Source organism: Heteronotia binoei, chromosome 11, assembly GCF_032191835.1.
Source record: "Heteronotia binoei isolate CCM8104 ecotype False Entrance Well chromosome 11, APGP_CSIRO_Hbin_v1, whole genome shotgun sequence".
Classification (NCBI taxonomy): Eukaryota; Metazoa; Chordata; class Lepidosauria; order Squamata; family Gekkonidae; genus Heteronotia; species Heteronotia binoei.
Genome location: NC_083233.1, coordinates 81,767,397 through 81,778,886, shown reverse-complemented (window position 1 = coordinate 81,778,886; position 11,490 = coordinate 81,767,397). Strand labels below are relative to the sequence as shown.

At 51.6% G+C, this 11,490-nt stretch overlaps 1 protein-coding gene across 2 annotated transcripts; it reads right to left on the bottom strand.

The window, feature by feature from the left end:
- Window positions 1-4,685: 4,685 nt before the first annotated feature.
- FICD (FIC domain protein adenylyltransferase) lies at window positions 4,686-11,138 on the bottom strand. Of its 2 annotated transcripts, none has more exons than XM_060249646.1 (3): window positions 11,088-11,138; window positions 9,334-9,684; window positions 4,686-5,945 (listed from the first exon to the last, which is right to left on the bottom strand). In XM_060249646.1, exons 2-3 carry the CDS (start codon window positions 9,632-9,634, stop codon window positions 4,864-4,866), a joined length of 1,383 nt encoding a protein of 460 aa, XP_060105629.1. In that variant the 5' UTR covers window positions 9,635-9,684; window positions 11,088-11,138; the 3' UTR covers window positions 4,686-4,863. The 2 variants fall into 2 exon arrangements, with proteins under 2 accessions (XP_060105629.1, XP_060105630.1); XM_060249647.1 differs by having other exon boundaries at window positions 11,043-11,089.
- Between the last annotated feature and the right edge of the window lie 352 nt (window positions 11,139-11,490).

Below are 11,490 nucleotides of genomic sequence, written 5' to 3'. Positions count from 1 at the left end.
CCTGTTACTTGTGCTGAGTGTGAGTGGAACGGGAGAGGGGCTTTTGAGTGGAGAAAAGAAACTGCGTTTATCATTTCAATGAACGGGACTGCCTGGAGTGATTTAACACCCCCACTGACGCTGGGAGTACCTTGTTAGAACATGCTTAAGCAGTGTTGAATTGCACTGACTTGAGTTCTTTCACAGGGGTGGCCAGACTTGAGCATCAAGACATGGACATCGGATGTTTGAGAGAGGAAGGAAGGAAAGAAAATAGGTGGGAGGGAGAGGTGGGAAAAAAGCAACTTTATCTTTAAATGCATTCTCCAAGCCGCTGGCTGGCTTGGTTTAGAGCAGGGGTGGCCAACGGTAGCTCTCCAGATGTTTTTTTGCTACAACTCCCCATCAGCCCCAGCCATTGGCTATGCTGGCTGGGGCTAATGGGAGTTGTAGGCAAAAAAACATCTGGAAAGCTACCGTTTCCACCCCTGGCCACCCCTGGTTTAGAGAAGTGATTTCAAGAGACAAATGCCTTCTCCAAGCTGGCTGCTGGGGTGGTGGGGGCTCTGAGAACCACAGTTTGGCCACCCCTGGACTAAAACCTTGAGGTTCTTTCTGTGCTGCTCCCCTCTGCACTGAAAAAATAAAAATTTAGAGTGGGACAAGGGCCACAGGAACTGGACGTGTCGGTTTTGCAGGATGAAGGCCCCTTTCCTGTCTGCTATCCTGGTGTGGAATTTTTTTTAAAGCTTTTTCTAGTCGCCAGCCACGTGATTCTCGTGGCAGCTCTGAGGCCTTCAGCAGCCTGTGAAGACTCCATAAACTCTGAGAAAGTCACGCATTTTTGACATTCCCTAGTACCTGGTCAGTCCACTAATGTGCAGTGGAGTCCGAGGTACTGAGAGCTGCAATCTGATGGGAGCCTCGTAGGCTGGGCTTCCGTAAGAAGAGTTCTGTTGTCGCCACACCTTACCAAGCAGGAAAGATGGATCCTCTTGTTTGATCAGGGCAAGGATTCACACAGAAACCTTACAAGCCTTTTGTTCCTTAGCACAGATGACTCGGGGTGGAATACTTTGGTGCAGGAAATCGCAGGGCAGCGTGTTCTCTGTTCGACAAGCTTCAGTTGTCCCCCTTTTTGGTTCTCAGTCACAAAGAGAAAGGCGAGCCCCATGCTTTGCTTGGGCTTCCTTTAACTTTTAAAGCTTCTGGTTTTCTGATAGATCTATCACTCTTCTAAGATCTGGATTTAGCCTTTACAGAGCGGGGAGTGTGGACAGATAAAGGAAGGGGGTGAGGAGGAAGAAAAACCAGGAAACCAATTGTGCAAGGAAATGCTTCTCTTGCGCCTATCATTTCGAAGTCTACCCCCAAGTAAAGCGCTTCTGTTAGCGAGCAGAAGGGTTAGAAACGATTTAATTAATAAGACTCGAGGCATCAGGCTGCTGAATACTAGCCTCTGGGTCTACGAGGCATACACCCTCCCATCCAAATCCCAATGAAGTACAAAATGTCTTGGTTTTGAAAGGCTGGAGCAGTGATCAGTCTTGGGGCCTTTATTAACTCGTGGGCATTCAATGAAATTGCTGAGCAGTCGGGTTAGAACGGATAAAAGGAAGTCCTTCTTCACCCAAAGGGTGATTAACATGTGGAATTCACTGCTACAGGAGGTGGCAGCGGCTACAAGCATAGCCAGCTTCAAGAGGGGTTTGGAGAAACATCTGGAGCAGTGGCTATTAGCCACAGCATTTTATTGGAACTGTCTGGGACAGTGATGCTCTGTATTCTTGGTGCTTTGGGCGGGGGAGGGGAGCAAAGTGGAAGGGCTTCTAGCCCCACTTGTGAACCTCCTGATGGCACTTGTGGTTTTTTTGGCCACTGTGTGACACAGAGTGTTGGACTGGATGGGCCATTGGCCTGATCCAACACGGCTTGTCTTATGTTCTTATCTGGGTAAAGTGCTATCAAAAAGGCTTTCAAAAATTGTTCAACTTTAATATATGTTTTTTTTTTAAATAATGGGGAAGAAATCAGCCAGACCTTAAACTCAACTGGACAGAGATCAGGGATCCAGCCAAGGCCGCCCTCCAACTGGAGGCCTGCCACCTTCTCTGGCTCAACAGACATCCTCTTCCCTCCCCCCTTTCAGCAATTGCTTTTTAAACTCCCCTTAGCCACTGCTGGAGACAAGAAGAAATTGGATTTATGCCCCGCCCTTTACTCAGTCTCAGAGTGGCTTCCAATCTCCTTTCCCTTCCCCTCCCCACAACAGACACCCTGTGAGGTAGGTGGGGGGGGCTGAGAGAGCTCTCCAAGAACTGCTTTTGAGAGAGCAGCTCGTTCAAGAACTGTGACTGACCCAATGTCACAGCAGCAGCTGCATGCGGAGGAGTGGGGAAGTCAACCTGGTTCTCTCAGATTAGAGTCCTCGCACTTAACCATTACACCAAACTGCCTCTCAGAGATCTCTTAAGATGCACAAAGGACAAATGTGGGCCTCCCACAGAGCTGGGCTCAGGTTAAGGAGAGTGTCACAGGGTGGCTGTATTGGAAAGAAAGGTGAGGACACCCCTCCCCCATTGTGCTGCTGCATCAGGTATTGTGGATGGTTGGTTTTGAGCTTGGAATGCATCCACCTCACATGCACGCCCAGAGAGGAATGGGCTATTTAGCTGGAGATGGATTCAGTTTATGCCACTTCTTACTGCATGCGAAAGTGACCAAGGCGTCTTCCGAATTCAGTGCTTTGGGGAAGTGGGTTGTTTCCCTTTTCCCCACAGCATTGCAGTGCATTCCTGGATTTCCTCAGCTTTTCTCCAGTCTTACTCAAACCTGCTTTGTTCCAGGGTTTTGCAAAAAATCTCAGTAAAGCCTGGAGGGCTGTTATGTGGGTGGGAAAATTCAGATTTTCTGCCCCCCCCGTGGTAGCCATTTCTCTTGACCCTGTCCCCATGGTAGCCAACTACTCCCCCACTACTGTGGGGCACTGTTCCCTCTAAGGTGCATTAACATGAGCTAGCTCACAGATTTTTAGCCTTCAACACACACATTGTTGTCTTAGCTCAGGAAGGATGACCGCAGAGCACACTAATCTATGCAGTAGCTCACAACTTAATTGCCAGTAGCTCACAAAGTAGAATATTTGCTCACATGACTCTGCAGTTTAGAAGGGAACATTGCTGTGGGGGATTTTTTTTTTAAATGGCACTAGAATACCATTGTATCAATACACTATTGTGCTGACAGGTGTTAGCAGTTTCTCCGAATTCCTAGCCTGTGTTATTAAGAACTCTCTAGCCCCCCTCAACCTGTGGAGACGTACTAAAAAAGGTGATCTCTGCAAGGGAAGGCTGCTTCCTTTTTAAAAGTGAAAGCTGGGGATTTTCAGAAGCTGCAACACCTTTTGGCATGACAGCATACCAAGATTCTAGTGTGTTTTAAAGGAGAAGAATTGCAAAAGCCCTGGGGAGAGGGGGCCACTGCTGGGGAAGCTGGAGCAAACGCTCCAGGAACCTGCCACGTGGGAAGCCCCCGTTGCTCCTGCGCTTTATCTGTAGCTGCACCAGCAACAGGGAAACCACAAAATCCTGCCCCTGTGTGGAAGACACCTGAGCATTGACTCTCAAGGGGAGCAACTTTAGAGGAGGGGAAGTCTACATACATACTGTGAGAAGCCGGAATTCTCTGGACAAGGAAGCAAAAACCCAGGAAGCATGGGCTGTGGAGTCCGTCCTACACGGAACGTATTCAGAGGTTGCCTCTTCCAGTAGGTTGCCGTGTTGGTCTGGAGCGACAGAACCAAGTTTGAGCCCAGTGCCACTTTCAGGGCTTTTTTTGTAGCAGGAACTCCTTTGCATATTAGACCACACACTCCTGAATTAGCCAATCCTCCCAAGAGCTTACAGGGCTCTTCGTACAAGGCCTTTTGTAAGCTCCAGGATTGGCTGCATCAGGGGTGTGTGGCCTAATATGCAAAGGAGTTCCTGCTACAAAAAAAAAGCCCTGGGCACCTTTAAGAACAACTTTTATTTTGGGTGTAAGCTTTTCTGCGCATGCACACTTTGAAGAATGAAATTAAACTTTGAAAGGACCAGAACCAATGGGTTGAAATTAAATCAAAAGAACATCAGAGAAGCCCTGTTGGATCAGGCCAATGGCCCATCCAGTCCAACACTCTGTGTCACACAGTGGCCAAAAAAAACTCCCAAGTGCCATCAGGAGGTTCACAAGTGGGGCTAGAAGCCCTTCTACTTTGTGTTTCTGGCTCAACGTTAGGAGGAACTTCCTGACCGTTAGAGCGGCTCCTCAGTGGAACAGGCTTCCTCCTTGAGAGGTGGTGGGCTCTCCTTCCTTGGAAGTTTTTAAACAGAGGCTAGATGGCCCTCTGACAGCAATGAAGAGCCTGTGAATTTGGGGGAGGTATTTGTGGATTTCTTGCATTGTGCAGGGGGTTGAACTAGATGACCCTGGAGGTCCCTTTCAACTCTAGGATTCTATAAAGGTGCCACTGGACTCAAACTTCGTTCTGCTTAGAGCCTGTCGTTCCCCTTGACTCTCAACAGTTGCTGACTTTCAGTATGGACAGATCTTAAGAGAAGTGTTTGTTCCAAATCCACCTCCAGTTACTGTCTGTGCTGGGGTTACTCCTGCCATCTGCTCTGCTTCCATTAAAAAAAACAACCACAGACAAACGACCATGCTCTGCCTTTCGCATTTGGCCTGACGCAACGGGATAACAAATATTTTAAGATATTCCTGTACAGAAGGTTTAACTTAATCTCCTTTAAATAAACCCAAAAAGCTTAAAGTGCCTCTGCTGCCCTCTTCCCTTGAGATGGTTGGATGCGTGGACCGTTCCTCATCACGTCCGTCCCCTGCCGGCGTTCACGGCCAGGTTTTCACCGAAATGGTTTGCTTGCAGTCCGTGGTGCTGCCGTGGGCTTCTGGCAGGGCCACGGAATACTCGGTGGTGGCGATGAGCAACATGTCTAAGGTGGTTTCGGTACATTTGGCAATGAAGCGGATGAACGGTCTGACGTCTCCTTCGTTGGCCACCTCCAGGACGTGGTAGTACTCCCCCCGCTGTTCCTTGCGGATGGTGACCGGCGGGTAGCCGGCCTGCATGAGGATGAGGTTCATCAAGAGACGGGAGGTCCTCCCGTTCCCGTCGACAAAGGGGTGGATGTACACGAGCTTGTAATGGGCCAAGGCGGCAAACTCGACCGGGTGCAAGCTCATGGCGTCCTCGGAGTTGATCCACTGCACAAACTCCAGCATCTGCTTCTCCATGTCCCGCGGGTGGGGCGGGATGTGATGCCCCACAAACACCTGGGTAGTCCTAAACCGCCCAGCCTCCACCGGGTCCACGTACCCCAGCACCCTCCGGTGGATCTCCAAAAGATCGTTGAGGGTCACGGACCCTATCCGAGAGACCAGCGTGGTGTTGACGTACTTCATGGCGGCGTGCATGCCGATGACCTCGTTTTGTTCCACCAGGCTCTTCCCGGGAACGGCATAGCGGGTCTCGAGGACGTGTCGTATTTCCGAAAGGGTGAGAGTGTTCCCTTCGATGGCCACCGTGTGGTAGATGTGGTGGTAGTAAGACTCCTCCATCACCCGGCGAAGGGCGGAGTTGCCTTTCGGGATGGACATCACTTTTTGGACCTTGCTGTCGATGATGCTGAAGTACCGCTGGTCGATCTCCTCCACCAGGGGCAGTGTCCGGTCACGGCTGATCAGAGCCTTCTCATTCCGGGGAGCGATGGTGAGGGCCTTGGAGTACAGGTAGTCGGCCTGCAGGATGTCCTTCTCCTCTTCGGAGAAGAGGCCGAACTCCGTCAAGGCGTCCACGTAGTCCGGATCCATGTTGAGGGCATGCAGGAAGAGCTTGTGGGCCTTCTCCCGCTTCCCGTGCCTCTTCATCTCCAGGGCTTGGTTCAGCGCTGCTCGGGCTTCCAGCCGGACCTCTGGAATGACATCACCACCATTAGCAGTCTACAACAGAAGTCCCCACCCCCACCCTTGTCCGTGGCCTGTTAGCAACCGGGCCGTGAGTTGTATCATTGTTTCATTATATATTACAGACGACGTTGGATTTATATCCCACCCTGCACTCCAAATCTCAGAGTTGCTTACAATTTCCTTTACCTTCCTCTCCCCACAACAGACACTCTGTGAGGTAGGTAGGGCTGAGAGAGCTCTGACAGAAGCTGCCCCTTCAAGGACAGCTCTGCCAGAGCTATGGCTGACACAAGGCCATTCCAGCAGGTGCAAGTGAAGGAGTGGGGAATCAAACCCGGTTCTCACAGATAAGAGTCCACACACTTAACCACTATGGCTGACTCAAGGCTATTCCAGCAGCTGCAAGTGGAGGAGGGGGGAATCAAACCCAGTTCTCCCAGATAAGAGTCTGCACACTTAACCTCTATACAAAATTAATCAAGTGCATAACTGCGTCATCCCGAAACCATCACGCCCCCCCCCCTCCCTCTGGTCTGCGGAAAAATTGTCTTCCACATAACTGATCCCTAGTGCTAAGAAGGTTGGGGACTGCTGGTCTAGAAGATCATGTTCTTTCTAAGCAGAACAGAGAGAACTTAAGGGGTCTAACATGGTGGCAAGAAACAGTTTCAGGCCTTACTGCCTGGATTTTTTTTAAGAAAAATTTAAATCTTGGGGCAGGGTGTTTATAACCCTTTCTTCTCACATTAGATTTGAGTCCTGTTGTTATGCCAATAGGTTTTGTGATGTGAGTCCTGTAGCAACTTTGTGACTCACACAGTGTTCCAGGTATCAGCTTTCAAGAGTCAAAGGTGCCTTTGTTAAGGTATCTGAAACTCCCTTCTCGTCTTGTTTCCCCTGATCTAGATCTTAGTCCCTGAGCTGCTAGTGGCACTGGCATGGTTAAAAGTGCGAAGTGTGTGTTTCTTTAAATGCAGGGCTTTTATTTGTAGCAGGAACTCCTTTGCTTATTAGGCCACACCCCCCTGATGTAGCCAATCATCCAAGAGCTTACAGTAGGTCCTGTACTAAGAGCCCTGTAAGCTCCAGGAGGATTGGCTACATCAGGGGGGTGTGGCCTAATAGGCAAAGGAGTTCCTGCTACAAAAAAAGCCCTGTAATGTCTGGTAAGTGGCACAAGAACAAGGGGTGCATGAAGGAGGGGGACAAGGGAGTGAGGTGACCAGCTGGTGGCTGAGAGAGCCTGTGGGCAGAGCTAATATAGTGCTAATTAAGTGCTAATATAGAAGAAAAGCAGGATGCTTTTCAGAACATATTAGGGGCTAGAGCAGGCGAAGCCAAACTTGCTGAACATAAGAGCCACATAGAATAAACGTCAGATGCTTGAGAGCCACAAGACATGAACCTTAGATGTTTGAGAGGCTCCAGGAAGGAAGGTAGATGGGAGGGAGAATGAGAGGTGGAAAGAAAGCGACTTTAAATGCATTCTCTAAGCTGCTGACTGGCTTGGAGAAGTGATTTAAAGAGACAAATGCCTGCTCCCAGCTGACTGACACGGACGGGGTTTTGAGAGCCACACACTGTGTGTGAAAGAGCCACATGTGGCTCCCGAGCCACAGTTTGGCCACCCCTGGGCTAGAGCGAGAACCAAAAGCTAATATTGTCAGAGTATTAGAAGAGTGTAATGGACAGAAGCTGAGAGAATCCTGAGATGAGAAGAGGAAGATTCAACTGCGTTAAAGAGAATAGAGAGTGGACAAAGGATTTGAGAAGATGAAGATATTGGATTTATATCCCGCCCTCCACTCCGAAGAGTCTCAGAGCAGCTCACAATCTCCTTTCCCTTCCTCCCCCCCAACAGACACCCTGTGAGGTAGATGAAGATATTGGATTTATATCCCGCCCTCCACTCCGAAGAGTCTCAGAGCGGCTCACAATCTCCTCTCCCTTCCTCCCCCCCAACAGACACCCTGTGAGGTGGGTGGGGCTGAGAGGGCTCTCACAGCAGCTGCCATTTCAAGGACAACCTCTGAGAGAACTATGGCTGACCCAAGGCCATTCCAGCAGGTGCAAGTGGAGGAGTGGGGAATCAAACCCGGTTCTCCCAGATAAGAGTCTGCACGCTTAACCACTGTGTGTGTGAAGTGAAAGAGAGAGATACCTCAGTCAAGAGTTATTAATACAGTTTTATTCACTAAAGAGATCAGCTACCAATCATCTTGAAATCAGAAAGGTTTTTTTTCATTGTTAACCTGCTGCTAAAATACCAGAGTCTCGTCCTTTGGACGACATAGGCCAAGAGCCTTAGGGCTTGGGCACAATACTGTGGGAAAGGTTCATTAACAGTAATAAATTCATTAATAATAATAAATCCCTGATGGCAGCGTTACTTACCCAGAGAGAAACAACAGAAAAGTTACAAGGCACACCATTTCTAACCACTCCAAAGAGATTTGTATTTGAATTGTGCCTGTATTTCTTAACTCTTTGGGCTGCACAGCAGCTGACACGGGGGGTGGGGGGGTGGAGAGAAGAATTAGGTCAGGGAAACACTGTTGGGGAGAGAGAGGGAGCCTTTACCAGCCCCATCACGACCGTCCTGCTCCTCATCCATGTTGGGAGTTCTTTTTAAGGCGAAAATTGAAACTTTTGAGAGATCTGACCACCAATTCTTCCTCTAAGCAGTGAAGCCTTGTGAGCAAAAATTCTACTTCGTGAATTCTACTGGCATTAAAGTTGTGAGGTACTAGATAAATTAGTTTGCTCTGGGGCCATTTCTTCTGAGCTAAGACAAAAAAAGGGTGGAGGCTAATACACTGTGAGCTAGCTCACACTAAATCAGCTTCGAGGGAACACTGCTGACCACCTATCGTTCCAATTCACATCTCATTTGTCCTCAACACCCATTCCGGCTTTTATGGCTAAAGACACATTTGCCCCTTTTTAACATGAATTTCCAAAGCGACTCTCATAAAAATCACATGCAGTACAACACACGGCAGTAAACCGGATCAAGGCAAGAATAATCTGCGACGGCCTTGCCCAAGAAGAAGATATTGGATTTATATCCCGCCCTCCACTCCGAAGAGTCTCAGAGCGGCTCACAATCTCCTTTACCTTCCTCCCCCACAACAGACACCCTGTGAGGTGGGTGGGGCTGAGAAGACTCTCACAGCAGCTGTCCTTTCATGGCTGACCCAAGGCCATTCCAGCAGCTGCAAGTGGAGGAGTGGGGAATCAAACCCAGATCTCCCAGATAAGAGAGCTCTGGCTGACCCAAGGCCATGCCAGCAGCTGCAAGTGAAGGAGTGGGGAATCAAACCCGGTTCTCCCAGATAAGAGTCCGTGCACTTCACCACTACACCAAACCCTCCTCTTCCTCCCTCTACACACCTGGGGGGGCTTTGGGCTTCAGCACCAGCAGCTCCAATCCAGCCGAAGTCACGCTGAGGCTGGTCGTCTGCCCCGGGTAGGTGGCGATGCCCACGTAGCCCAGCCCCAGCCTGCCCTTCAGGAAGGAGAGGCCTTTGAGGACAGCCTGGCACTGCTCTTCGACCGAGGTCAGCGGGAGCAGCAGCAGCAGCGAGGCCAATGGGACCACCAGCATGGCTGCCCACCGGACCCGGAGCCACAGCGACAGCCATTTCAGCTCCGGCTCTGCCGCCGCCACGGCCGCCATCGACACGAGGTTCATCTGGGCGCCGCCGTGGGTGCGAAGCACATCTCTTCTGGTGAAGGAGTCCCCTGGGAACAGAAAGCATTTTAGTGGGAAGGCCGCCGAGCCCCCAGCCCCTGAACCGAGCTGAGCCCCCAAACCTCAGTTGCTCCAGGCTACTTTTCCTGGCTGGAACGCCCCTCAGGGAGTGGCCGGGTGGCCTGTGGTCTCTCACTGGGACCCCTCAGCTCTCCCTTAGCCACTCCATTGAAGCCCACAATTTTTTTTTAAAAAAAAACCCTGCCATGCAGGGTTGCCAACTTCCAGATGTGTTCTGAAGAACTCTGTGTTACAGCTGACATAGTTCCCCTGGAGAAAATGACCGTTTTGGAGAGTGGACCGCTCAGCACCAGCCTCCACCCCAACCCTTGCTCTCCCCAAGCTGCGCTCCCAAATCTCCAGGAATTTCTCAACCTGAAGTTGGCAACCTGACAGCTATGGCAAATGTTTCAAGCCTCCAGGGAATTCCCTGAGCCTCCAAGCCATTCTCACTCCCCATAGGCAGGCAGCCAGCCAGCCCTACAGTGGCCTCCGAAGCAGCCCTTCCCGCCAGGGGCAACGGATCTCTGTTGCGTGGAAGCCAACTGTAATTTTGGGAGATCTCCAGGCCCGACCTGCAGGTTGGCAACCCCATGAGCAGGCGCCATGTCCCATCACTGCAGCCCCCCTGCCTTCACCCCCAAGCAGAGATCCCCCCACCCACACCCTGACCCCCCAGTCCCTCTGGACCCCTCCCCCCATCCTCCCCTCCCCCCTGCCCAGCCTCTGGAGCATCCCCCTCCCCCACAGAGCCCCCATTTCTACTTCCACATCTCCTCCCCCAAACTAGGGTTGCCAGGTCCAACTCAAGAAATATCTGGGGACTTTGGGGGTGGAGCCAGGAGACTTTGGGGGCGGAGCCAAGAGTGAGGTTGGAACAAGCATCATTGAACTCCAAGGGGAGGTCTGGCCCTCACATTTAAAGGGACCGCACACCTTTTCACTTCCTTCCTTCCATAGGAAATAATGAAGGATAGGGGCACCTTCTTTGGGGGCTCACAGAATTGGACCCCCTGGTCCAATCTTTTTGAAACTTGGGGGGTATTTTGGGGGGAGGCACTAGATGCTATATTGGAAATTTGGTGCTTCTACCTCACAAAAGAGCCCCCCCAGAGCCCCAGATACTGACAGATCAATTCTCCATTGTTTTCTATGGGAATAAGTCTCCATAGGGAACAACAGAGTTCCCAGCAGACATTTCCCTCCCCTCCCCCCGCTTTCTGACGACCCTGGAGGGGGGGAGGGCCTCCAAACCGGGGGATCCCCTGCCCCCACCTGGGGATTGGCAACCCTCCCCCAAACTGACCCTCCTCTTCTTTTGGGCCCCCCTCCCCCTCCCCAAACTGACCCCTCCTCTTGGGGCCCCTTCCTTCCTTCTCCTCCCCCCTCCTACCTCCCTCCGGCCCGCCGGCCTCCTCAGCCTCTCGCCTTCTGCCATTGACAACCGCTTCCTGCCCCTATTGGCCCCCGCCCACGTCCATCCCTTCCCGTCCCGCCTCCGTCGCCGAGCGCGTCTAGCCGCTTCCTCTCAGGCCATTGGCTGCCCGGCCCGCTCGTCTCGCCTCCGGCCCCGCCATCTCTTGCTCGCCCCGCCTCTCCGGAAAAGGACGAACGGGAGGAGCGAGCGGCTCTCCGGCTGCGTGGATCGCCCCGATTGGTCGCCGTAGCTGTCCATCCACAAAGCCGGCGTTGGCCAATGGGGAGGCGGCAGAGGTGGCGGCGCGGTCTTATGCCAACCTTCAGCCAGAGCCGGGAGTTCTCCCGGGTGGACAGCTGGTCTCCAGACGACGGCGTTC

What these genes read in the sequence shown, in the direction of transcription:
- FICD (XM_060249646.1), bottom strand. Translation starts at nt 9,634, where the DNA reads ATGAACCTCGTGTCGATGGCGGCCGTGGCGGCGGCAGAGCCGGAGCTG. An exon ending in GAAGCCCAAAGCCCCCCCAG is followed by an intron (nt 5,946 to 9,333) that starts GTGTGTAGAGGG and finishes ATGTCATTCCAG; the next exon opens with AGGTCCGGCTGGAAGCCCGA.